We start from the raw sequence: 27,279 nt of genomic DNA, 5'->3' as shown, positions 1-27,279 counted from the left end.
CCAGCCTAGGTAATAGAGTGAGACTCTGTCTCAAATAATAATAATAATAACAATAATAATGTCTCCCCTTCAATCTTTTCTTTCAGACACAGTATCCCCGTCTGTGACCTAGGGGTGCAATTCTGACAGCCTCATTGAGCTGTTGTGGCTGGTGGGAGAGGGAGGGGAATGAGGCTATTGGTAAGGAAGGCTCTGGACACTGTGGGGGATAGCTGGCCTCCATAGACACTGCCCTACTTCTTCCCCCAAGTCCTTCCAGAGAATGTCCAGCCAACCAGGGGCTGCTCAGGGCACCCAAATAATCATAGGGATGTGAATGCCCTGGGTGTGGGCCTGTGGGCCAAAGATACACACACACATATACACACACACACTCACTCACTCACACTCCTTGCCCAGGAGCCTAGGAAGCACCAGAACCAGTCCTTGGCTGTGGGGACAGGGGGCATCTCCCTGACTTTTGCATCAGCCCCCAGACCCAGATGGGGCTCTCTCTGACCCAAGCCCAGTTCCTTGTCCTGGACCTTTCTGCTTGTCCCTGGCTTGTCCTAATATCTGTCCCCAACAGACATATATTATAGATCTAAGCTTCTCTGTGCTTTTAATACTGCTGAACATGTACACGAAATAACTGCCCACAGTGCAGGGGAACTGGAGATTTGGAATGAGAAGGAGACCAACTTACTTTTCTCTGAGTATCTTTTTATGCTCTCTCTCTCTCTTTTTTTTTTTCTTTTACCATGTGTATATAATACCTTTTACAAATTAAAATACTGCAGTGGCCAGGTGTGATGGCTCACGCCTATATAATCCCAGCACTTTGGGAGGCTGAGACTGGCAGATCACTTGAGGTCAAGAGTCTGAGACCAGCCTGGCCAACATGGTGAAACCCCGTCTCTACTAAAAATACAAAAAATTAGCCAGGCATGGTGGCACACACCTGTAGTCCTAGCTACTCAGGAGGTTGAGGCAGGAGAACTGCTTGAACCTGGGAGGCGGAGGTTGCAGTGAGCCAGGATTGTGCCACTGCACAGCCTGGGCAACAGAGCAAGACTCTGTTTTGAAATGAATACATAAATAAACAAACTCCTGGGATGGCGAAATGGTGGATGATGGCTTTGATTGTTGTTCTAAGAAATTTGGACTTACCCTGTAGGCAACAGGGAGCCAAGGGAGGTTTCTAAGCAAGGGTGTGACTTGCTTAGATTTAGAAAAAAAATGGATTCTGCTACAGAGCCATGGCCTGAAGTGTGCAGACACCAGAGCTTTTGGGAGGTTGGGACAGACCAGTTGGGAGGTTGGGACACTTCTCTCGAGTCTAACCTAAACCTGGGAGCCACAATAATAGTTCCCATGTAGAAAGGTAAGCCTTCCTGAATCCAGAACCCCAGACCTGGTGGGTGCACACTTGTGACCCCCAAAGAGGCAGGACAATCAAGCTAGGTCCAAGAGGTAACTGACCAGCATTTCAGCCTGAAAAAAACAAAACTGAGGCTGGACGAGGTGGCTCATGCCTGTAAACCTAGCACTTTGGGAGGCCAAGGTAGGCGGATCACCTGAGGTCGGGAGTTCGAGACCAGCCTGACCAACAGGGAGAAACTCCTTCTCTACTAAAAATACAAAAATGAACCAGTCATGATGGTGTGTGCCTGTAATCCCAGCTAGTCAGAAGGCTGAGGCAGGAGACTTGCTTGAACCCAGTAGGCGGAGGTTGCCGTGAGCCGAGAGTGCGCCATTGCACTCCAGCCTGGGCAACAAGAGCAAAACTCCGTCTCAAAAAAAAAGCAAGACTGGCAGGGAAGACACCAGCTAGTGGGGTAGATGCTCCCCATAGAAGCAATATACCTTACAAATCAGGACCACTGCCTGTTTCCTGTCATCTCTCTGTTCCGTCAAAAATGAGACAGAGGTAAGCTCATTTTTAAATTAAGTTTGAGAGTAGGAGGCAACTGAGGAAGACTCCAGAAGAACAGCCCTGCTCCAGAATCCCTGATTGGAAATACTGCTTGGACAGCTCCACTGTGTTCCCTCAGAACATAGAACCTAGGCCGGGCGTGGTGGCTTACGCCTGTGATCCCAGCACTTTAAGAGGGTAAGGCAGGCAGATCACTTGAGGTCAGGAGTTAGAGACCAGCCTGGCCAACTTGGAGAAATCCCATCTCTACTGAAAGTACAAAAATTAGCTGGGTGTGGTGGCAGGTGTCTGTAATCCCATCTACTCGGGAGGCTGAGGCAGGAGAGTTGCTTGAACCCTGGAGGCAGATGTTGCAGTGAGCTGAGATCAGGCCACTGCACTCCAGCCTGGGCAACAGAGACTCTATCTCTAAAAAAAAAAAATAATAATAATAATAAAATTTTATAAGTTAAAAATGAACATAGAACCTAGAAAATGTTCTCCTCAAGGAGCTTCCTGACAGCCCTGCCTGTAGATAGCCTTGCTCACTGGTGTCGGTGAGGCTCACACTCAGACTCAAGGAGACGTGGAGAGGGCCAAGGGACGGGGCTCGTGCTGTGAGCCTTGGTTTCCTGGGCTCTGCAGGTCAGAAGTTTGTGGCCCTCTGCACAAAGCAACATTGGAGTCTGGGCAGAGCCAGGCTCTAGGCTGACTGGGGCTTGGATTGCACTGAGTCTAGATGGTCTTGGCTATTTAACCTCTCTGAGCTCAATTGGCACATCGATAAAATGGGGCCCATCACACCTTCCTCCTAGGCAGGCCTAAAGCTGGAATGGTACAATGTGCAGCTGCCAGGCACATTGCACAGCATCTGGCCTGCCCCTAGACTCTTGCAGTTTCTCCTTTAGCAGTGGGGGAGAGATGGCCAGGCAGAGGTGGGTGGCAGAGAAGTGAGAAGCCCCAAGCTGAAGGGAAAATGGGGGAGTCCTTGGTGTCCCTCCCTTACCCCCTCCTTCTATGCCGAGATAGTTGCTCCCTGTTGGTCTGGAGTCAGTTGCTTATCTGACTCTAAACCTTCAAAAGCCTGGGTAATGTACCAAGACCCCATCTCTTAAAAAAAAAAAAAAAAATTAGCCAGGCATGGTGGTGACATGCACCTGTAGTCCTAGCTACTCAGGGGACTGAGACAGGAGGATGACTTGATCCCAGGAGCCATGGACATGCCACTGCACTCCAGCCTGGGGAACAGAGTGAGACCCTGTTCCAAAAAAAAAAAACCTTCAGAAGTTCCCATCAGCAAAGGGGGAGGTGGCGTGAAGGGCCACAGATTAAAGGTTAAAAAAAGACTCTACCGGCCAGGTATGGTGGCTCACACCCGTAATCCCAACACTTTGGGAGGCAGAGGTGGGCGGATCACAAGGTTAGGAGTTCGAGACCAGCCTGGCCAATATGTGAAACACCGGCTCCACTAAAAATACAAAAAATTAGCCAGGTGTGGTGGTGGGCGCCTGTAGTCCCAGCTACTCGGGAGGTTGAGGAAGAAGAATCGCTTGAACCCGGGAGGCGAAGGTTGCAGTGAGCCGAGATCGCACTACTGCACTCCAGCTTGGGCGACAGAGTGAGACTCCATCTCGAAAAAAAAAAAAAAAGACTCTACTAGTTCAGGCCCACCTGACGTTTACAGTCAGAAACCTAGAAATATCTCTGAACGTTCCCTTCCCCAAAAGGCTACAGGGGATACATGTTTTTTGCCAGTCCTCCAAGAATTAGTAAAAACAGTGAACCCCACTGGACCAGGTATTGCTCTCCTTTTGCCCACCTTATCATCACTCCTCATAGAAACTGTCCTTAAATTTTTCTTTCTTCTTTTTTTTTCCCAAGACTGCCCAGGCTAGTCTCAATCTCCTGGGCTTAAGCAATGCTCATGTCTCCTAAGTAGCTGGGATTACACCATCACGCCCAGCTCTCAAGTATTCTTTTTGTTTGTTTGTTTGTTTGTTTGTTTTTGTTTGTTTGGAGATAGAGTTTTACTCTTACCCAGGCTAGAGTGAAGTGGTGCAATCTCAGCTCACTGCAACCTCTGCCTCCCGAGTTCAAGCAATTCTCCTGCCTCAGCCTCCCGAGTAGCTGGGGATTACAGGCGTGCAACACCACTCCTGTCTAATTTTGTATTTTTAGTAGAGACGGGGTTTCAGCATGTTGACCAGGCTGGTCTCGAACTCCTGACCTTGAGTGATCCGCCCACCTCGGCCTCCCAAAGTGCTCAGATTACAGGCATGAGCCACTACACCTGGCTTCAAGTATTCTTAAATTAAAAAAAAAAAAAAAAAGCCAGACGCAGTGGCTCATGCCTATAATCCCAGCACTTTGGGAGGCCAAGGCGGGCAGATCATGAGGTCAGGAGAACCAGACCATACTGGCTAACACAGTGAAACCGTCTCTACTAAAAATACAAAAAATTAGCTGGGCGTGGTGGCATGGGCCTGTAGTCCTGGCTACTAGGGAGGCTGAGGCAGGAGAATGGCATAAACCCTGGAGGCGGAGCTTGCAGTGGGCTGAGGTGGCGCCACTGCACTTCAGCCTGGGCGACAGAGAGACTCCCTCTCAAAGAAAAAAAAAAAAAAAAAAAAAAAAAAAGTCGCCAGGCATGGTGGCTCACGCCTATAATCCCAGCACTTTGGGAGGCTGAGGAGGGCAGACCACAAGGTCAGGAGATCGAGACCATCCTGGCCAACAAGATGAAACCCATCTTTACTAAAATTACAAAATATTAGCTGGGTATGGTGGCACGTGCCTGTAGTCCCAGCTACTCGGGAGGCTGAGGCAGGAGAATCACTTGAACACGGGAGGCGGAGGTTTCAGTGAGCCGAGATCGCACCACTGCACTTCAGCCTGGGTGACAGAGTGAGACTCCATCTCGAAAAAAAAAAAAAGTATATTATAGCTGTTCCCTAATAAGGATCTAGCCCAGACTCTGCCACTGTGTGACCATAGGCAAGTTATTTCACCTCTCCGTGACTTGGGGTCTTCATCATTACAAAGTGGATGGACCAGACATAAGTTTTCTTTGTTTTTTTGGTTTTTTGGTTTTTTTTGAGACAGAGTTTCACTCTTGTTGCCCAGGCTGGAGTGCAATGGTGTGATCTCGGCTTACCGCACCTTCCGCCTCCCAGGTTCAAGCGATTCTCCTGCCTCAGCCTCCTGAGTAGCTGGAATTACAGGGATGCATCACCACGCCCAGCTAATTTTGTATTTTTAGTAGAGACGGGGTTTCTCCATGTTGGTCAGGCTGGTCGCGAACTCCCGACCTCGGGTAATCCGCCCCCCTCGGCCTACCCAAAGTGCTGGGATTACAGGCGTGAGCCATGATGCCCAGCCGGACCAGACATAAGTTCTAACCTCAATTTATGAATGGGCTTTAGATGTGCATAAATGCCTTAAGAAATTGAGTAGTATTGGTTGCATCCCAGAAGGGAACTGAGTAGCAGAGGGGTCAGTTGTACTCTATTCCCCTCTTTGCATCCTTTGTTTTTTTGTTTGTTTGATGCAGGGTCTTGCTCTGTTGCCTAAGCTGGAGGGCAATGGCACAATCATTGCTCAGTGCAACCTTGACCTCCCAGGCTCAAGCGATCCTCCCGCCTCAGCCTCTCAAGTAGCTGGGACCAGAGGCATGCACCACCATGCCCAGCGAATTTTTGCTTGTTGTTTGTCTGTTTGTTTTGAGAAGGCGTCTAGCTCTGTCGCCCAGGCTGGAGTGCAGTGGTGTGATCTCGGCTTGCTGCAACCTCCTCCTCCCAGATTCAAGCAATTCTCCCTCCTCAGCCTCCTGAGTAGCTGGGATTACAGGCATGTGCTACCACACCCGGCTGAGTTTTTCTATTTTTAGTAGAGACAGGGTTTCAGCTTGTTGGCCAGACTGGTCTTGAACTCCTGACCTCAAATGATTTGCCTGCCTGGGACTCCCAAAGTGCTGGCATTATGGGCGTGGGCCACCGCACCCAGACTGCCTGGCTAATTTAAAAAATTTTTTTGTAGAGGAAGGGTCGCACTATCTTGCCCAGACCAGTCTTGAACTCCTGGCCTAAAGCAATCCTCCTGCCTCAGCCTCCCAAAGTGCTAAGATTAAAGGCATGAGTCACCACTCCAGGCCTCGTTCTTTGAATTTTGAACCAAAGGAATGTATTACCTTCTCAAAAACAAATATATAAAATGTATATTTAAAAGGAAAAAAAAAATGTATGCAAATCCTTGTGTATATGGGCACTGGTATATCTTGGGGAGGAGCCATAATTTTTGTTAGATTTTTCTAAGGTGTCTCTGACCCCAGAAAGGTTTAGAAAACATTTCACTAGGCCGGGCGCGGTGGCTCAAGCCTGTAATCCCAGCACTTTGGGAGGCCGAGACGGGCGGATCACGAGGTCAGGAGATCAAGACCATCCTGGCTAACACGGTGAAACCCCGTCTCTACTAAAAAATACAAAAAAACTAGCCGGGCGAGGTGGCGGGCGCCTGTAGTCCCAGCTACATGGGAGGCTGAGGCAGGAGAATGGCATAAACCTGGGAGGCGGAGCTTGCAGTGAGCCGAGATCCCGTCACTGCACTCCAGCCCGGGCGACAGAGCGAGACTCCGTCTCAAAAAAAAAAAAAAAAAAAAGAAAACATTTCACTAGATGACCTTAAGGAGTCATTCCCAAGCTGGGTGCGGTGGCTCATCCCTGTAATCCCAGCACTTTGGGAGGCTGAGGCAGGCAAATCACAAGGTCAGGAGTTCGAGACCAGCCTGGCCAACATGGTGAAACCCCGTCTCTACTAAAACTACAAAAAATTAGCCAGGCGTAGTGGTGGGCGCCTGTAATCTCAGCTACTCAGGAGGCTGAGGCAGGAGAACAGCTTGAACCTGGGATGCGGAGGTTGCAGTGAGCCAAGATCACTCCACTGTACTCCAGCCTGGGCAACAGAACGAGACTCCATCTCAAAAAAATAAAAATAAAAAAGTCATTCCCAGTGCAGTGGTGCTATCTACGCCCAGCTAATTTTTGTATTTTGTATTTTTAGTAGAGACGGGGTTTCACCATGTTGGCCAGGCTGGTCTTGACCTCAGGTGACCTGCCCACCTCAGCCTCCCAAAGTGCTGGGATTACAGGCGTGAGCTACCACGCCCAGCCCCAATTCCAACTTCCTGACTTGATGAAGTACTACAGAAAACAAAAGTGAATTTCAGTACTTATTACATCAGCCAGTCTGGGCTGGATGCAAGTGAAAACACACCTTGAATCTTACATTGAGGACTTGATACGGTGAGCCGCCTTCGATGGTGGACTGTGGTGCCGCCTTCAGAGATCAAGTTCAAGAAATTACTTGCATTGGCCTATTCTCTCAAAGCTGTTGAATTGAGTCCTCATTGCCCCACCACTCTGCCCATTTAAACATGTCATTTGGATTTGCTGCACAAATGATGCACATAAATAAATATGAATTTTTAAATGTTGGCCACTTTGGCTCTGAGGGGAAAGGGAGTGAGAAGGATGGGAAATGAGGGTAGGAAGAAATGGAGGTAAAATGGAGATGAATGGAGCCTCGGCTCATCCAGAGGCCTGAGCTGAATCTCAAAAACCCACAAGAATCCTTACATGCCAGAGAGGAAAAGTGCTTCCTAGGCGCCCAAAGTGGAAAGCTTCAGGGAAAGGAGAATCCAGCTGAGGGATCAGAGCAAGGCTGGTTAAGGCAACCAGACTAGCAGCTGAATGGGTCTCAGCGAAGGAAAAGGTCACATGGTTAAAAAAGAAAAAAGACAGAGAGCGAGAGCCTCCATTTAACAAGTGGCCCCTGGCTATGATAAACTTTAATTAACTGCACTATTATAATTCACTTCTAGCCTGGGTTCCACCCCAACCTGCTCTCTCCCTCCCACTCCCTCCCTCCTCTCCCCAACATCTCTAGTCAGGTTTCCTTAGTGAAACCAAACTGGCCTCCATGGCTGGATTCCTCATTATTACAGCTACTGCTTCTACTGTTAATAATAGCACCCAGCAACAAGAAGGAAAGAAACAATGCTGTTCTTAGTGCTTAATGACAGGCCGCTCTTTCCTACCTATGTGCACTAGTAATCAAGGGTCTTATAATCCTAAAAGTTCCGGAGCATAATATCATAGTGATGAAGAGACAGTTGTAGGTTGGCAGGAGCAGCTGTCCACAGAGACCGGTAACAGGGCCAACTCCCAGCTGGAGCCACCAGACACAACTCAAGGTCCACGCCCAGACAGGTGATCCACATGTCTAAATTCACATGCGCTGTGCAATGCCGTGGCTGCACCCAGCGCTCCTTCCTTCAATGATGGTTAAATTATACCCGTGACACTGTCTTCTCAGGCTGTTGAGCTTTACCCATTTTAAGAGTATGTGTCTTGGGAGTGGGAGTTGGGAGCATCTTAGAGGATCTTCCAGGCGAAACATGCTTGGTTTTTATTAATGAACTTATACGAAAAGCCAACCCAGACCTTTAAGTGAAATGTGTGGTTGGTAGCCAGGCGAGATGGGTTTTGGAATTAACTCTTCCTACAGTCTGCTATGCATTATCACCCCCAAGTTAATTACCCCTGCGGATGAAAATAGGTTTCATGACTCATAAGCACCAATACAACACTTGGCAGCAGATGAAAATGCAAGGACACATTGCAGGAAGCTGACATGAATATCTATTTATATGTGGGGAGATTCTTAAAGAGGTGAGACAGGCACCTCCCATGTACCAGGATTAAGAGGCTGCAGCAGATCCATCAATATTGCCACTTATCCACACCCACAAACACACACGCAAGTGCGCGTGCACACACACAGTCCTGGTTTCCACCACTTCAGTGATGGCAGTGGCAAAGCAGCAACAGAAACTAAAAGGGTGTTATTAACAAGTCCCGACACCAGCCCAGCCTCCACACCGGAGTTCTGGGCGAACCAGTGATTTGTTTCTCCCCAAACGTGCCTGCACCCATCCCCACTTCCCAGTCTTCCCACTCCTTTGATGGGAGTGGTGTGGGGGCTCCAAGTTTCTTACAGTCCTTCAGCCTTCGAGGGGACCATCAGGGCCGAGCTCACCCCGCCCAGGAATGAGGTGTGGCCAGGAATCAATTTGACTGGATTGCCGGGTTTTGTTTTGCTTCCTCCCTCCTGTTTTCTGCTCTTCTATTTGCCTCCCAGGAAAGTACAAGGTTCAGATCAGGTTTATTTGCCTTCCCCTACCACTGGGAGGACTCCAGGCTGCTCTTAGCCCACAGGGCTCTGCTCTAAAGGGCATTAGTCTTCTGTCCGCTTCCCCGCCTCTCTGCACCTCACAAACGCCGCCAAAAGCTGATGAGATGAATAATTGCATTGCTTCACCAGCAGGAAGGGATTTTTATTTGGTGTTGGAAGTAAACCTTTGCTTCAGGAACTAGGTTTGGGGTTTTTCCCCCTTCCTCATCCTTGGAAACCCTCTCTGATCAACTAAGTCTTCTGCCTTTAGAAGTAATTATTTAAAATAGAGGAAAGAAAACAAAGTGTAATGAATGAGGGGAAAACTGCTTTTCCAAGGCACCAGCCTGAAGCTACTGCGGACTCTCCAGGCTGAGTGTAAGCATTTGCTCCCAGCTCTGTGGCACTTTTGTTTTAAATATGCAAAGACGGATGTCTGTCATATCTAAGAAGCAAAGCATCCTAGCTTTTCTCCTAGACTTTTCCCCACACTTGTCAAGTCACCAGCTGCATTGGGTGTCAGCCTATATTCACGGCCACAGGGCGAGGCACCAGAAAGCATTCCTGACAATGCCATTTGCAGCTGGGCCCACATCCGGGGGAAAACAGAGATGCTGAAGAGTAAACCGAAATCGCTTAGTCAGCAACTGTCGCCTCCCCAAGAGGTGAATGTAAATAGCCTGGTACCGAGGGGGAGGGGCAGCAAGGCAGCACAAGGCCTTTCCCACAGGCCAGCTCCCAGGGCTTTCAAAGGCACTAGGATTTTCCTTCTATACTGGAGGTAGGGAGGGTGTCCCCTACGTCGGACTTGTGTGGCCTTAGCCCTAGAAAGACAAACTTGCTGACTCGGCGCAGAGTTAATATCAATTGAATTTATTACAAGTTACTAAGCTCCAAGGCACATTACAGTGTTCTGTTAACTACAGAAATGTATAAAGGACAAACAGAGCAGATTCTCCATGTCTAGCATTTCGCTCTACTGTTCAAAAGCATCCGTGCATCAATAAAGCAAAAACAAAACAACACGTGTAGATCCAACACATTCAGGTCAGTAGAAACAAACCAAAACATTTTCCCCTCACAAACTTGCAACAAAAAACATCCCATCCCCCCCCCCGACACCCCCTTACCATTTTGCAAACAAAACAGAAAAACAAAACAAAACGGAACAAAATAAAGTGAAGACTTCAACACTTGGGGCAGTTTAGAAGGAAGCTTTCACCATTTTATAGCATCTTTTTTTTCTTTTTTCTTTTTTTAGGCAGCAACACTGGCCTTGGCAAAAAAAAAAAAAAGTATTTTTCTTTTGTGTGTGTGTTTCCTTTCAGAGTGCATAACATTTACAAAAATACACACCAGCAGCAGTCGTTGCTAAGGGCTATTAATTCTGTACCTAGGCAAACATTCTGCCACCAAATAAATGCTAACGAATATGATGCAAATGACCCAACCGATATTATACTGCTTAACACAAACCAGCTTATCCTTCAAATGAAGAAGTTACATACCTGTTTCAAAATATAGAAACATACGACGAAAATAATGTCTATACATAAGACTAACTTTTTGCAGTTTTGTTATATTCACAATTCTACACCTTGGGGGTGAGGGAAGGGAGGGTCGAGGTGGGTTGGGGGAGGGGCCCTCAGGATTGGAGAGGAGCTGGTCTAGGGCAAAGGAGGTGGCTGCCCAGTGGTTCAAGGGTCTCTTTCCTTTTTCACTTTAACATCCCCAGCTAAGATAGTCGCGATTTCGCCTTGCATGAAGGCCCAAGGTACATTCGACCCGACTAGGGGGCATTTCTCACCGCTGGGGCAATACACCTCGCCGGTGGCCCCCTGGGCCTTGATACTCTCTCTAGAGCAAGGGAAGCAAAATTTGTGGCTGGGGACGGACGGGCACTGAACGAAATGCGTGTCCTCCAAACGTTCGTGGCAAATGGTGCAGCAGAGAGGTCCGCTGTTGGCCATGGGGGAATCCGGAATGTTTTGGGGGTGCACTTGGTCCATGCCCGGGTGGGCGCTAGGCGGCGGGGGCGCCACCTGTAAATTCAGGTCCCCATTACGTGATGCCAAGCGGCGCTGCCCCGGCACGGAGGCCGGCGAGACTGGGCTGCTGCTGTTACGCCGCGCGGACGCAGTGGTAGAGTGCACGGAACTGCCATCCTTGGGCGAGTGCGCTGTGCCCAGAGTATCTGCCACCGACATGAGGGCGGCCATGGGGGACGGACCGTTCTGGGGGGCTGACTCAGGTGGGGTGGTCCGGTTAGAATGAGGTCCCAGAGGTGGGGGCGGCGGAGGCGGACCCCCTGTCGCGTGCCCCGGCGCCGCGAAGCCCCCGGCGGACATGGTGAGCTTCAGCGCCTCGCTCTGGTTCGCCATCCACTGTTGCCTCTGCTGCTCCTCGCCCAGCTTCAGCGCGCCCTCGGCTGAGTCCGGGGGCTCCGGAGAGGCCTTCCTCTTGCGCAGGCTGGCGGCTGCGCCCCGGCCCGAGGGCGCCGCAGGCGGCAGGGTCCCGGTCCCCGGGGGTGCGCTGGGGGCGCGGCTCAGACTCACCAGCGCCGTGGGCAGCATGGGACAGCTGGCGTCCAGGTAGGGCTGGGGCAGCATGTCAGCGCCGGGCACGCCCTCCTTGAAGAAGCGCACGGCCTCGGGGAGCAGGTCCCCAAGCAGGCGCCAGTCCCCAGAGCCGTGCTTCTTTTCGTACTCCAGGTACTTGAAACCCGAGGATAGGCCCCGGCCGAAGTCTTTCATGCAGTCCTGGTACATCTGCTTGGCCACACCAGACGCACTGGAGTACACGTTGCCCGAGCCCGTGGGGTACTCAATGAACAGCTTCAATTCGTAGTCCATGCCGGGCTTGGAGACCGCGTCGAAGGCGAAAACGCGGCCCAGCAGCGAGTGGTCCTTCTTGAAGCGAACCTCATAGGGCGTGCAGCCAGCCAGCGTGAGCAGCGTGTCGCGGACCATCTTGGGCTTGTTGGCCCATTCCTCGGCGCGGTTGCGCAGGCTCTCGCTCAGCTCGGCCAGGGCCTCGGCGTTGCGCTGCTTCTCCTTCAACTCGCGCTCCTGGTCTGTGCTAGACACCGAGCCGGGCCTCTTGCCACCAGCACCCACGCCCACCTCTGCCACCGACGAAGAGGTCGAAGACGACGCGGAGGACGACGTGGCCGATACACCCGGGGTACCCCCGAGACAAGCGGGGCCCCCAGGAGCCCCTGGGGGAGCAGGCGTTGGGGGCCCACGGCTGCCCAGAGCGTGGGGCGGGGGTGGGGGGAGTACTGCGGCGCTGGCCGGGCCGTTAAGCAGCGTCTGCGGCAGCAGGTTGGGGGGCACAGTAAGCTGGGGACCTCCGCCACCCCCCGGGTTGGGCAGCCCCGTCACCAGCCCACCGTGCGTCCCACGCCGAGACGCCACAGACGCCGCCGCTGAAGACGAGTTGGGACTCTGGCGGTTCAACTCTGGGGGTCCCTCCTCCGGTGTTGGTTTGGGGAAGCCGTTTGGGCCCCCCAGGCCGTTGGGCAGCCGCGTGGCGTGGCTGCTGCTTCCCAGGCTCACCGGCGGTGGCGGGTACTCGAAGCGGCTGCGCTGTTCCACCGCGGCGGCGGCGGCGGCGGCGGCGGCGGCGGCCGCGCTCAGGCCGTAGCGCTCCAGGCCAGACGGGGCCGCCAACACCGCAGGCTTGCTGGAACCATCAACGTGGTTGAGCTGTTGTTGCTGCTGCTGCTGCTGCTGCTGCTGCTGCTGCTGCTGCTGCTGTTGCTGCTGCTGCTGTTGCGCGGCGGCCGCGGCCGCTGCTGCTGCTGCTGCCGCCGCCGCCGCTTCCTTAGCCGACAGGGCCACTGTCTTGACCCCGACGGGCGGCGGCGGCCCAGGGGAGCGGCCGTCCTGGAAGCAGCCGTGCGCCCGCTTCAGCTGGCGCGCGGTCTCGATCACGAACTCGATGCGATCGGCGCCCTCGTAGTTGACGCAACCGCGGCATACGGGTTCCGAGAAGTCCCAGATCATGGCCCAAGGCATGCGGGGCAGGTCGCACAGGTAGCAAGATTGTCTCCGGGACGAGGACACCTGCGCCGCCGACATGATGCCGGCCCTGGGGAAGGTAGGCCCCCGCCCGGGCTGTCTCCGCGACGCCTTCTCCTCCGGGAGGACTGGCCGGCTGGGGAGGGAGTCCGACTGCGGGGGAGGGAGGAGGGGGGGCGAGAAAGTTCTGCCCCAGGGGCTGGAGGGAACGCGAGTCTCCACCGCCGGCGCAGCGCCTCGCCGTGGGGGCTCCACCGCCCGGGCAGCGGACGGGTTCAGCCCGCTCTTCGTCCCCACTTCCTACTGCGGTTGTCTCGTCGCGAGGGGAGCTCAGGCGCCTTCTTCCTGGTGCTGCAGACTTGGGTTGGAAGCTCCCGGCCCGAGGGGAGGGGGCGAGGGTGCCCGGTGCTGGCCGCCGTTGCCTCTTGGCCCCCTCCCCGGAGTGGATGGTTCGTGGAAGCTCGAAAGGGGCTGTCTCTTCCTCTCCCCGGGGGCCCCCCTACAAGCTGCGTCCTCTCCCCGACGGGCCCCCTGGGGCGAGGGCTAGAGGGTTCAGTGCCACCCGGTGCCCGGGTCCAATCTTGCTGAAGCCGCTGCTTCCCCGGAGGACCGGGGGAGGGGGTGGCAGCCGAGAAAGGACCGTCTCCCCTTCGCAGCGTCGGCCGTTCTGCTGGCGGCGGCTGGGTTTGCACCCCGGAGGGAGCCGCCGCGGCCACTGCTTCCAGGACGCACGAGAGCAGAGGAGAGGAGGGCACGCACGCAGGCTCCCGCCGCCCCCAGGCCTGGCCGGCGCCCGGGCCGCCGCGGCTGGCGGCGCTCACGTTGGTTGCAGGGCGCTCGCGCGGCGCCTCCGCCCGGGTCGCATCCCTTCCCGCTCGTGCTCGCGCTCGCCCGGAATGTGGGGTTGTGATTGTTACTCTACGTTCCGGAGGCGCGTCTCGGCGCTCCTGCTCCGGCTGCGGCTCGCGCTGTCCCCGGCTTGGCCGCGCGGGATGCCGCCCGGGCGGAGCGCTGACGTCACCGCCATGCTCTGCACCAGTTCTCCCCCCCTTCCCTTTACACTTCCTCTGTGGAGCCCACTTGTTGCTCCGGAAAGGCGCATGCGCGGCAGGTTGCCCAGATTCCTCCCAGCCGGCCCCTCCTCCGCGCCTCCGCCCTCCCCTCCCCCCTCGCCGTGTGTGTACAACAGCTGAGGCCCGGCGAGCTAATGCTGGAAGTCCAGAGCTGGGGGTGGAAATTAAACAGACGATGACCTTTCCTTTCCCTGCCCGGCATTCCCAAGTAAAAACGCATTTAAGAACCACTAGCGTCGTTTCCGATCCCTGCTCCCCACCCCACCCCCAAGCCTCGGCAGTGAATTTAAATGTCCTGTTTCAGGATTTTTCGCCGTGAATTTCGTATAAGGTATTAACCATTTCATCTGTGATTGAACCTTATCCCCCCCTCCGACGGGGATGTTACATTCATCGCCACCACTGATGCCGAAGCACCTGCAAAATTAACTGTTTTACAATCTTCCAGAAACTGTGTTTTCTATTTATTTTTGTGCCCTGATCTAGGAACCTGGGCTTCAACGATGGAGCTAAATGAATTCAGAGTGCGCTACCCTTCCCCCTAGCCGCACTCTAAAAATTTTGGCTGAACGTCTGAAGAAGATACGAGCACCCCGAGGCCTTTAAGGAAAACCGTCAACTGGCTGCGCACAGCTGCAGTTGAGGGCAGGGAGGGGTAGGGGCCGGAGAGGCCAAACAGGTGAGTGGTTTTTCTAGAGTTTGATTTTTAAAAGGTAGGGGCAGCATTTAATAATGCTGGTATCTTTTTGTAAAGCACAGTCGCAGTTTTCAAAGTTATTTCTGAGGCGCTGTGATCTCACTCCATGCTGCCCCAGAAGGCAGAACAAGGCCGTGATTTCTTTTTTCTTTTTTTTTTTTTTTTTTGAGACGGAGTCTCGCTCTGTCGCCCAGGCTAGAGTGCAAAATGGCGCGATCTCCGCTCACTGTAACCTCTGCCTCCCAGGTTCTAGCGATTCTCCCGCCTCAGCCTCCCGAGTAGCTGGCCTAAGGCACCTGCCATCAGGCCCGGCTAATTTTTTGTATTTTTGTAGAGACAGGGTTTCACCATGTTGGCCAGGGTGGTCTTGAACTCCTGACCTCAGGTGATCCTCCTGCCTCGGCCTCCCAAAGTGCTGGGATTACAGGCATGAGCACCACGCCCGGCCAAGGCGGTGATTTCTTTTGCCTTATAAGATCACTGCTCATCAGTATTGCTTATGACACAATGGATTTGTTGGTCGTAGCTCTAGTTGGGGCATTTCTATTGATTATTCTAATTATTGGGTTTGCTTTTTTTTTATTTCATGAAAACTGAGATAATCCCAGGGAAGGCTGGAGAAGGGAAAGCAATATAATGGGATTTCGGGTTCTGGAGTCTGGCCAGCAGATAGAAATTTCCTCTCCATCACTTACTGGCTTTGCACCCTTAAGCTGGTTACTCACAAAATCTCTTTTCCGTCTGTAAAGTGGAATGGTAGCTCCCATCTTATTAGGGTTAGACGGAATGGTAGCTCCCATCTTATTAGGGTTGTTTGAAATTTCAACTTGGGTTTTTTGTTTTTTTGAGATAGGATCTTGCTCTGTTGCCCAGGCTGGAGTGCAGTGGTACACTCGCAGCTCACCACAGCCTCACCTCCCAGGGTCAAGCAATCCTTCCACCTCAGCCTCCCTAGTAGCTGGGACTGCAGGCATGTGCCATTACACCTGGCTAATTTTTTTGTATTTTTGGAAAGGGATGGGGTTTTGCCATGTTGCCCAGGCTGGTCTCGAACTCCTGGGTCCAAGTAATGTACCCACCGTGGCCTCCCAAAGTGTTGGGATTACAGGCATGAACCACCTCACCCAGCCTCAATTTGTTTCTCGTCATAATAGGAGATAACACTTACTTAGACTTGCCATGGGACACTTAGTAAACTAGGTGGCTTACTTGCATTATCCTTAATATTATCTACATTATTAAGGGGATATTATCTATAGTATTTTGTTATTGTTTTGAGACAGAGTCTCACTCTGTCACCCAGGCTGGAGTACAGTGATGTGATCTCAGCTCACTGCCACCTTCACCTCCCAGGTTCAAGCGATTCTCCTGCCTCAGTCTCCTGAGTAGCTGGGGGTAACAGGCACCCGCCACCACACCCAGCTCATATTTTGTGTTTTTAGTAGACACGGGGTTTCACCATGTTGGCCAGGCTGGTCTCGAACTCCTGACCTCAGGTGATCCTCCTGCCTCAGCCTCCCAAAGTGCTGGGATTACAGGCATGACCCACCATGCCCGGCCTATTATAGTATTAAACCCTTAATATTATCTAAAGGGTAGATTCTTTTACCTCCATTTTACAAACCAGGAAAGTAAAGAAGCTATATAACTTGCCCACAGCCATTAGTGATGGAGCTGGGATTTGAATCCAGTAAATCTGATTTGACAAGCTCAGGCTCACAGAGATGGTTTGGGGTGCTCAAAATTCCCATCAGCCCCAGTTGATCTGGTGTTATATACAATCTTCCGTAAGTACTATGCCAATACACCTTCATATCCAACCCCCAGCCTCCCCTTCCAAGCGCATTTGTACCACTGAGTTCTATATACAGAAGCTGTCGATCTGCCACTACCAGACTGTAACCTAAGTACACCATACAGAATGGAGAGCAGTGTCGGACTCACAGTGTTAGTTATTATCAGTATTGATACTAGTGTTGGTACTATTGCTGGTTAACATGTGACAGTACTTTGTAAATTGCATAAAATGTAAGGATTACTATGCTTATCACTCTCATTACTACTAATTGCAATAAAGTTCAGTGGAAGCAACAAGAGATACTTACTTTTTTTTTGACAGTTGACTTCCAGAGCCTATTCCCCTATCCAACACTTCCCAGAGCCCCAATCTCCCACTCATTCTGGGGCCCCCAAGTGCAAAGGAAAGGCGAGTTTTTAAGGACAGAAAAGGAGGAGGAGGAGCCCTAGGGAGCCCCTCTTTCATCTCAAAGCAGCCAGATTTCTGTTTTTGCAAAACAGTGAGCTCACTGTGCACTCCAGAGCAATAATAAACTTTCTCTGGCCTGCTGGCACTTTGCAGTGATTCCTCTGCAAAGAACTGCTTGGGGAGCATTGCCTCACTCTCCCAGACTTCAGCCCTCCCCACACCACAGCTACCCTGGAGTGAGTCAAAACATAGGGGTGGGAAATGGTTTGACATCCCCGCCAGCCTGGGGCTCCTTAGCTTTGGCTCGGCTGGGTGACCCATTTCTTTACATTAATATTTATTCAGCCCTTCCCTTTATTAAACCAAAAATATTGGGAAAATAGCAACTTAGCCACAACCCTCCAGCCAGGCTGCTAGAGAAAGCAAGTTGGATTCTATGTCATGGTGTTATGTTTGGTATGCACACACATATGTCTCCATCTCCCTGTCTGTCTCTGTCTTCACTGTTACTAAAGGAGATATATATACACACATACATGCCGGGGTGCCTTCAGACACACTGAGTTAGAAATCAACGTGTATTTAAACAGACTTCCATTACAGTCTCATAATCCTTTAATTTATAAAACACAGCTCTCTCCAAACCCCCCCCCCCAAAAAAAATCACCATCATTTGTGGTATCTCATGTTGCCTGTCTGAGATGGCCGTTTGAGGATGTGTGAGAGACGGTGAGAGGCAAGAACTCCAATGTTCTGGAGGTGGGTTTTCTCCCCGAAGAAGAGTCCCGTGCAACAAAACTATGACAACAGTGGAAAGGAACTGGAAAGGATTTGGGAGGGGGTTGGTGGAGGTGGAGGAGCCTCAACGTAAACTGCCAGGTGCAGAGACTCACAGAACTCTGTCCATGGGGTCTGGGAGACAAGCAGAGACTAGCAGAGCCGGGCGCCAAACGGCGACATCGTCTTCCCAAAGTTCCTTCCTATGTCGCTTTCCCCACCCAGCTTGCCATCTGGGCTGGCATCCTCAGAGAACCCTGCTGTAAACTGGAGCAAAAGGTCAGCTTTCCACCTGGCCTTTCCGGAGCACCACAGCCCAAGGTTACTAGTGGTGAGAAGGTCGCTAGGCGCGCACTTCGAAGCTCCCTGCAGTCTTCTGCCCCCGCCGTTTTGTGGCAGAGACAGGGCGGATGAGTGTGGGGGGGGCGGGGGGTACTCTTGGCCTGGCATCCCTGCAGTCAGCTGGCTCAACCTTCGAGGAGGCCCGGGCTGAACCTCGCGTCACCCCGCTGCAACGCGCGCCGCCAAGCGCTCCAGCGAGAGAAAGGCCTTTTTTGGTAACAGCCCCGCGGTAAGCGGGACCCACTTCTCTGGCCTGCGAGATCAGCCTCGGAGAAGATGAAAACAAACGTCTGGGTTGGGCCCTCCTCTGGCCTTTCCATGGCCCCGATCGCCGCGCGTCAGGAACCCCAGAGGCGCAGTTTGAGCCCTGGGCCTGTAGAGACGCGCAAAGGGGCTGTGGAGGGTGGGGGAAGGGAGATAGCAAGATGATTTACGCTTTTACTCCCAGGCCCATTCCGTGGCGGAAGTATTTGCCTTTCCCTAAAGGAGTAATCCCGATATTTGGGGAAAAAAAAGTATTAACTTAGGCCAGGGCGTAGGGTTACGCAAGAGCCACTCGAGCATGAAATCCCAGGAACAACGTGATTCGCTGAGAAGCCCCGGGGGAGGGGAGCCTGCACCGCCTGCCAGGACCTGCCCAGCCTGGGGCGCGCGGGCAGTCGGGCTCTCAGTGCAAAATCGGGTGGAAGGAAAAGGAGGGCGGGCGTAGTGGTTGGTGCAGGCACAGTGGCCACAGCGAGGGATGGATCTCTGACTGATTTCTTCCTGGAGGGGCGGGGAACAGGGAGGGGAAGAAAGGCGCGGGGAGTCGCGTCTGGTTCCTGCCTCCTCCCCGCTTCCTCTCTTTGCCCGTGTGCCAGGATGGGAGAGCCCAGCGCTGTCCTCAGCAAAAGCTGGTGTGGTTTTTTTAGGTCCAAAAATAAAGGAACCCTGGAATGAGCCGCCCAGGGACCAGGCCTAGAGGAAAAAAAGAGGGAAGAGCCAGACAAGGGTGCTATTCACTGACCTGGTTGGGTTAAAACAAATACCCACACCCCAAAAAGGGGAGTTGGAGAGGAAGGAAGACTTGGACGGCAAGAGTAGGCAGAAAGCTGGCGGGGCGGCCGACCAGGCCACAGGTGCGCAAACCCCGGGACCCTCCACCCCGCCGGGCGCGCGCCTGGGCCTCAGCAGGGAGTAGGAGTGCCAGCCAGTTCCCACTAGCCCGCACCGACCTGGGGATTTCCATCGCCGGCTACGGAGACCCGTTGCCGCCGGCGCTTTCCTGCTGGGGCCACCAGAAGGCGGGGCCTCAGAGCGGGAAGCCCCTCCCTGCAGCCTCGCCATCCCTCAGTCAGGTCTGGTACCCGGGGCAGCTGTCACTGCTGTGCCTGGTTGGGATGGATGGGCCAGGACCCTTAAATATTTTGGCTTGCGTGAGCTGGGTATTTCAACCCGAAACTCAGGAGAGAGGGAGGAAGGGAGGGCGCTTAGCATTTGGGTATATATTTACATTATGTTGTTTAACTTGGACTTGGCTGACCCTAAACAGCTGTGTGAACTTGAGCAAATCACTTGAATTTCGGTTTCTTCATCCGTAAAATGGGAAAAAATTACACTGCCTCCTTTGCCTGCCTCGTTGATCTGTGTGGAAGACAATATAATGCGCTTAATAAAATGTAAGACATTATTAACAATATAATGACCAACATTTGTCTAGGGCTCCGAAGTGCATTCCCAGACATTATTTCACCAATCCCTACACCAACCCTGTGAAGTAGGTGTTACTTTCATCAACCTCCTGTATAGGTGAGTAAAGCCAAGTCCAGAATTACTGGAAACGAGGTTCTCTGGCTGTAAAACTGGCATTTCTTCTTTCACCCCGCCTGTTGCTATAGCCTTTTGAGGGTCTCAGATGCTCCTGAGAAACTGCAAGAAATTAAAACCTCTCTCCCCATAGGAGTTTACAGGTTCACGTCCCAGTAGATGCAAGGTTATACATAAATTAGCACAGGTTATTATGGAGTTAAAATCACCATCCAGCTTTGAAGCAAAATTGAGTAGTTATGCTTTCCCGGCATCCTGTAAAACCATTCTCTTTCTTCCTGCCTTTTTTTTTTTCTTTTTCTTTCTTTTTTTTTTTTTTTTCTTTGAGAGAGTCTCACTTTGGTTGCCCAGGCTGGAGTGCAGTGGTGCCATCTCGGCCCACTACAGCCTCAAACTCCCTGGCTCAGATGATTCTCCCACCTCAGCCTCCTGAGTAGATGGGACTACAGGTGTGTGCCACCACGCCCAGCTAATTTTTTATTTTTAAATTTTTAGTATATAAAAAAAAGATGGGGTTTTGCCATGTTGCCCAGGCTGGTCTCAAACTCCTGGACTCAAGCAATTCACCTGCTTGGGCCTCCCAAAGTGCTGGCATTACAGGCATGAGCAACCACGCTTCACCCATGCTGGAGTGCACTGGTACGATCTCAGCTCACTGCAGCTTTCACCTTCGAAGCTCAAGTGATCCTCCCACCTCAGCCTCCAGAGTAGCTGGGACTACAGGCATGCGCCACCCCATACCCAGCTAAGCTTTTTATTTTTTGTAGACACAGGGATCTCACTATGTTGCCCAGGCTTGTCTCTTCAGGGCTCAGGCAGTTCTCCCACCTCAGCCTCCCAAAGTACAGAGATTACCACGACACCGGGTCTCTTCCTGCCTTTTCTATATCCTGGTCCTTGGCAGAGGTGATGGAGGAAAATCTGAAGTTCTAGAACTCACTGAAGCATTTAGGAATTTACTGAGGACAGCAGCATTTTAAACGTGCACTCCTGAGAAAGACCCCAGGTTGAAAAATAAAGAGGAAGGAGGAAAATGAAGAGAGTGCATTTTATAGTGGAAGGAGCCTCTTCTCATACCCAAAAGTCATATCACACAAGTAATGTGCGCCACCTTATACGGGTCACACCAGCTGTGTAGACACTCCCCCAATATGTACTGTCCTGTTCTTAGGCTGGGGGCCATTTGACTGTGGCAGGCTACAGTCCTCAAAGCACTTCTGGCCACCAGGTGCAGTGCAGTTGTGCACACCTATAGTCCCAGCTACTTGGGAGGCTGAGGTGGGAGGATAACTTGAGCCCAGGAGTAGTTCGAGACTGCAGTGAACTATGATTACACCACTGCATTCCACCATTCCACCCTGGGTGACAGAGCAAGACCCTTTTTTTTTTTTTTTTTTTTTGAGACGGAGTCTCACTCTATTGCCCAGGCTGGGGTGCAGTGGCGTGATCTCAGCTCACTGCAACCTCCACCTCCTGGGTTCAAGCGATTCTCCTGTCTCAGCCTCCCAAGTAGCTGGGATTACAGACGCCTGCCAGCATGCCCAGCTGATTTTTGCATATATTGTTTCATGGGGTTTCACCATGTTGGCCAGACTAGTCTCAAACTCCAGACCTCAGGTGATCTGCCCACCTCAGCCTCCCAAAGTGCTGGGATTACAGGCGTGAGCCACTGCACCCAGCCTTCATCTCTTAGAGAGAAAAAAAAAGCACTTCTAGCCAAGGGTAGGTGTATAGCCCTGACATCAAACCTGGCCTAGGCATCATTGGAGCAAGAAAGCCAGGAAACAAAGGGACCCCTCCAACACATCTAGAGGACCACCATACTTTAACCTGAACTCCCTCTCTGGCCATACACAGAAGAGTAAGCTTGATAGGTCCCTGGTGTGAAACTATTCTCAGTACTTACATTTTGTTTTGAAGCTGAAACTTGGCTACCAGACGGCCTGGTGGGTTTCTGTTCCCCAACTCCTTAACCAGTGCCCTTCCATTTACCATTCATTCAGTTACTCAACTATTTATTTAGGGAGCACTTTCTATCTCAGTGCCAGATGAACCGAGCCAGACTGGCTCTAGCCCAGAATCTAGAAGCTTCCATTTCCTCCTAGGTGTCCTACTTTCCTGATGCAATAGCCCAAAAGTCATAAGAGGCAGAGCTTGTTCAACACTCCCACCAGCCACATGACTGACTTAGAGCAATCTATTTATTCTCTCTGGGACTCCATTTCTTCACCTGTCAAAGGTTGATATTAAAACCTGTTCCCCTACTTCGGGGGTTTGCTATGAAATTCTGTATGTTAATGCCTAGGGCTGTAGAAAGGCGAGACACTGTGACAAATCTTTTTTCCAGCGCTAAGCCCTTCGAGGTAAAATAGGTGGAAAGCCAGGCCTGCCGCTAAGCCCTGTCCACTCTCTTCATCTTGCCCTTGGAGGGCCTCTTCCTGGGGGACCAATCTAGCATGTCCGAGTCCTTCTGGGCTGACAGACAAACAAGCAATGACAGGCTCTAGGCCTAAGAGCTGGAGGAAGACAATAGTAAGGTTAGGCTGTTTTTTTCTCATCTCTCCTAGAGAGACAAGGATATCCCCTCCCCACATCCCTGGTGGTGGCAGTGAAGCTGGGAGCAGTTGGATTTATTTGGGGCTTTTACTTTTTTTTTTTTTTTTTGGCCAATTTGGAAAGAAAAGAGGCAATGACCTCTTCTTTAAAACACAAAACTAGGCAGGAAGTGTACTGGGCCTGAGTGGCAGGGACTAAGGGTGTAATTACAGGTTTTTGTTCAGCATTTTCAAGTAATTAAATCCAAAGGAAAGCGAGCCTAGCAGAGGCTTCTTGGATGCAGGGCAGACAAGAGCTGTGTGTATTGGCCGGGTGCGGTGGCTCAAGCCTGTAATCCAGCACTTTGGGAGGCCGAGACGGGTGGATCACGAGGTCAGGAGATCGAGACCATCCTGGCTAACACGGTGAAACCCCATCTCTACTAAAAAATACAAAAAACTAGCCGGGCGAGGTGGCGGGCGCCTGTAGTCCCAGCTACTCAGGAGGCTGAGGCAGGAGAATGGCGTAAACCCGGGAGGTGGAGCTTGCAGTGAGCTGAGATCCGGCCACTGCATCCCAGCCTGGGCGACAGAGCAAGACTCCGTCTCAAAAAAAAAAAAAAAAAAAAAAAAGAGCTGTGTGTATGTGTGTGTTTTGTGTGTGTTGGGATGGGGAGGAGAGGCAGGAGGTGAGAAATGGATTTGCTTTTCAGGCTAGGAAGAAGCGGGCTTCTCGTCTTTATTAATATTTTTACATTGCTTTTTCCAAAAGGTAGCCGATTATTCATCTTTTATTCAGTGCTGCTGCCCTCTCCTTGGTGACATTTTCAGCGTGCACAGCCTTCTAGGCACTGATTTTCCTTTCGTGCCAACTCTCCCCCTCCCCACTTTTTCATATTCCCGCTTTCTGCCTGGTTGCCCACACAATAAACCCACTGCAAAATCCACAGCCAGCTTTCTTGCCTACAGTTTCCATCCCAGCGACCTCCGACTCTGCAGAATAGTCTCTCCTTTTGTTTTAAACATCTTCTGGCTTTCCTTGTTCCGCTTTAAAATACTTCTTACCACCACCATCCCTACCCAGCCTCCCCCGTGGCTGCCTCGGTTTCCTTTTGGGACAAGCAATCTGTGTGCACAAGCACACCTGGTTTGCAACGCCCAGAGCGTTTGAAATGGGTTCGAAACCTAGAGATGTGCGGGTTTCTCTCTCCTCCCCTCCCCTTCCTTCCCTCTCCCTGGGCCTTTGGTGTCCCTCCGACGTTCGCTGGACGTTGTGAAGTGACAAGCAAGAAAGGATCTACTGTCTGCTCACATTTTTAAGGGCAGGAAACCTGACCCACCCCCAGACCACGCACCCCAAGGAGGGGCACTTGCATTTTCCGGGAGGGCGGGCCTCTACTAGGGTTAGCTGGGGCCGGCCTGGAGGCTGCCCTCTCCTTTCTTCCTTCTCCTACCCCCACCCCACATCATGCCCGCAGATTACCGCCCCCACTTCCCCCTCCAGTCCCCTTCACCTACTCTTCCCAAGAACAGATTGTTTATCAGAACGGGCAGCCAAGAAACCTACTCCTGTTTCTGGCCTCTGCCAGAGATTAATCACACTTGGGAATGGCACAAAACTTGACTGTGTTGGGGCGGGGTGAGGCGTGGGGGGTAGGGAGGTGGGGAGATGTGGGGTTGGGGGGGTAGTTAAAAGGAAAGACCAATAAATTTGACAAGGTGACCAAATCGGGGTTACCGCTACCTCTCCCCGCCTTTATTTTAGTAAGTCAGTGCAGAGGACGGAATTCTACTTCATTCCCACTCCCTCTACCCCCACCCCCAATTACCTTCCTCCTTCTCTAGGTCTTCATGTTTGATGCTTTAATAGTACTCACTGGCTTTTAATTCTGATTAACATTCTCAGCTGGTGTGTGTCTGTGCGCGCGCGCGTGCACGCGCGCGCGTTGGGGCTTGGCAAGACACACTCAAACCGGACTGCCTGACAAATCCCCCCTTTTCATCCTTCTCTTTGAAATGACATCAAGATGGACTTGTAGGGGGCAGGGATGAAGAGAGGAGGCACGGAAAAAAGAGAGGGAGGGGGAAGTAATTTATGTGCTTTTCTAAGGCAGCTAGTAAAATTCCTAAGGGAGAACAAATGCCAAAATTGACTGTCTTGGTGTATTTTAGACCCGATCGTCAGGGTGAATCATGTCAGGGCTTTGCAGTGGACCTGCAGCCTGGGAGCTGAAGACAGGGACACGAAACATCCCTGTGGCTGGGAGGTGCCCTTCTGAAGGAGGCGGGAGATGGGTATTTGCTCTTACCAGGCTCCTCTCCATCAGGATTTTTTTTTTTTTCCTAATTCATTGCAAGATGGAGTTTTTTTTTTTTTTTTTTTTTTTTTTTTTTTTAAATTGGCACTGATAAAGAAAAGCCAGGGATAGAAAACTCCCCATAAAACACGGCCCCCAAAGGGAAGTGCAAAACCCATTTGATGCAAAATATAGATATCTTCACCCTGGATTTTTCCCCCTTTGCTTTACAACTCTGCAGACATCAGGTTAGCAAAAGGTAATAAATAGTCCTTGCACAGCAGGGTCTGGACTAGTGAAAACAGTTTACTGAAATTAATGGGCCTCGCTTGAACCAAAACCTCCACTTTGGAATTAATGCCAGACATAGTTTTCCTGAACTCTATCCAACCGCCTAAGCGGCAGACAATTTTCATTCTATTTGTGCTGGAAAATAAAGCCCAAGCCCTTGATCTCAGTGTAGATTTTCATTAAAAAAAAAAAAAAAAAGTACAGTGAATACTGTGCCAATTTCCACTTTCTGCCCGCAGAAGCCCTTGTGCTCTGGGCTGTGCGTGACGGTCAGAAGTTATCTGGTAAACTTTGCATTGAAAACCATCTCCGAACTCACTCCCCATCGGTGGCCTCAGAGCTTTCACCATGACATCTGAGAGATTCAAGGAAAGCTCCAGAAACAGGCTCAGCTCTCAATAACAACCCTCTTCCCTACAGATCTTAGAAAGGCTGAATCTGAACAACGCTGCCTGCAAGACCTCCATTCCTACCCTAAATAAAGCGCCAAACCATCCAACCGAAACCCACCCCTCCTCCCCCGGTACTCAAGTGTCTACAGCTCTGAGGCTCCCTTTATTTTTATTTTTATTAATGTATTTTTAAGGCTGAAAGGCACACACACCACACGCGTTCACACCCAGTGGTTATGGGGTTTTGGCAGGTACGCGGAGACCCGGTGCCCCAGCTGTCAGTGTCTGATCCCAACCCCTCCTCCCCCTCCCTGCGTTATTTATTAATAAAAGCCTGGTCGTGGGCAGCCGGCGTTCTGGTTTTCATTGTACAGTCTGCACTGGTGACACAGGACATGTGGAAAATTTTGAGAGCACTGCGGTGAATAGTGTGGAGGGGGAGCGTGAGCAGGGGGAGGGGAGGGGAGGGAGGGGAGCGAGTTACTTTTTAGCTTCCGCTAAGTACTTGGCGGCTCGCCAGGCCCGGAGGATTCTGGGAAGCGAAAACCTCCCCAGTATAAACTGCCAGCTTTAAGCAGCCCTGACAGTTCTGCTCCTTCCAAACTTGGCAGCCGTTCAAAGTGCTCTTTCATTTGAAATGCTGGAAGCCTGCCATGTGCAATGCAGATTTGCTGTGCCTGTGCGCAGAAGGAACTGATAAATGCCGTTGCAGTTGCCATGGGGACAGGAGGCTATCAGAATGGCCTTGTGATCCGCAGCCTCTCTGCGCGGCAGGCTCTCGCTCTCTCCCTCCCGCCCCTCCTCCCTCTAGTCAGTGAGATGGTGAAATAAATGTTCTGGAAAAAGGTTAACCCTCCCCGCTCTGGTTCCGAGGCTGAGAGGAGGTTAACCTCTAAGCACTTCCTTGGCCTTAAGTGCCAACCCGGAGCACAGGTCTCAGGGCCGTCCTTGGGTGGGTCACCATCCTCCCGCTCTCCTCTTTCACACCCCCAGCTTTCTTCCTGCTCCCTGGGGGCTTTCACAAAGCGGTGTTTTTAATAGAGCTTTTCAGCAAGCCCTAGTGTAAGTATTTGAGTCATCAAAACCCGGATGTAAACACAGCAGCCCTGCATTCTGCACAGTTTGCGTGTATTTTATCTTTTTAATAATATTTAGCTGGCAACTTAAAACTGCAAGGATGCCAGATATTTTAGCCAGCCACTTACATCATGCAGCATCCATCTTGAGGAGAGTGGCGCCGGGTCCTTTTCTTGTTCTCTTGCTCCCTGCCGCCTACCTGAGACCGCAGGAAATCTGGGGTCTTTCTGAAGGCATCTTCTTGTGGTGTAGTCCCCTTGGAACCGCGGCCTTTAGAATGAACATGACATCACCTTGGGCAACAACGACAGAGGGTGCGTGCCTGTAGGAGACAAGACACGGGGAGCTCCAAGGTGAAACATCTATCATTTACGCTGCGCCAATTTCAGGTGTGTGAGGGTGCACAGTCTGGATCATCGGCCCCCCATTTAGCACAAACTGCCGTTTGAAACACAGTTTGATTTAATGTACAGAAACAAAATAGCACATTCAGATTTGGTATATTTTCAGGCCTGTAATGCCAACACTCCGGGTGGCCTGTTTAATGGGGAAAAAATGAAATATTCCACTCCAGCCCAGGCCTATGGAAACCAAAGAGGTTTAGTGATTTATTTACATTGGGGGTAAAAACGGTGAGCAGTATT

At 51.5% G+C, this 27,279-nt stretch overlaps 2 protein-coding genes and 1 long non-coding RNA gene across 3 annotated transcripts in view; 1 reads left to right on the top strand and 2 right to left on the bottom strand.

The window, feature by feature from the left end:
- Window positions 1-9,978: 9,978 nt before the first annotated feature.
- IRF2BPL (interferon regulatory factor 2 binding protein like) lies at window positions 9,979-13,260 on the bottom strand. The gene has a single exon (XM_050798703.1). It carries the CDS (start codon window positions 13,201-13,203, stop codon window positions 10,819-10,821), a length of 2,385 nt encoding a protein of 794 aa, XP_050654660.1. The 5' UTR covers window positions 13,204-13,260; the 3' UTR covers window positions 9,979-10,818.
- Window positions 13,250-14,487, top strand: LOC126959558 (uncharacterized). The gene has a single exon (XM_050798871.1). The coding sequence runs from the start codon at window positions 13,590-13,592 to the stop codon at window positions 14,334-14,336; it is 747 nt and encodes a 248-aa protein (XP_050654828.1). The 5' UTR covers window positions 13,250-13,589; the 3' UTR covers window positions 14,337-14,487.
- An 11,859-nt stretch (window positions 14,488-26,346) lies between these two features.
- Window positions 26,347-27,279, bottom strand: part of LOC126959589 (uncharacterized) — a 35,984-nt gene continuing 35,051 nt past the window's right edge. Inside the window, exon 4 of the long non-coding RNA XR_007727563.1 lies at window positions 26,347-26,957. This is a non-coding gene — a long non-coding RNA (uncharacterized LOC126959589). The remainder of the gene's footprint in view (window positions 26,958-27,279) is intronic.

The sequence above is a fragment of the Macaca thibetana genome, chromosome 7, assembly GCF_024542745.1.
Source record: "Macaca thibetana thibetana isolate TM-01 chromosome 7, ASM2454274v1, whole genome shotgun sequence".
NCBI classification, from domain to species: Eukaryota; Metazoa; Chordata; class Mammalia; order Primates; family Cercopithecidae; genus Macaca; species Macaca thibetana.
The sequence above is the reverse complement of the archived record's forward strand: the minus strand, read 5'-3'. Positions and strand labels throughout refer to the sequence as shown.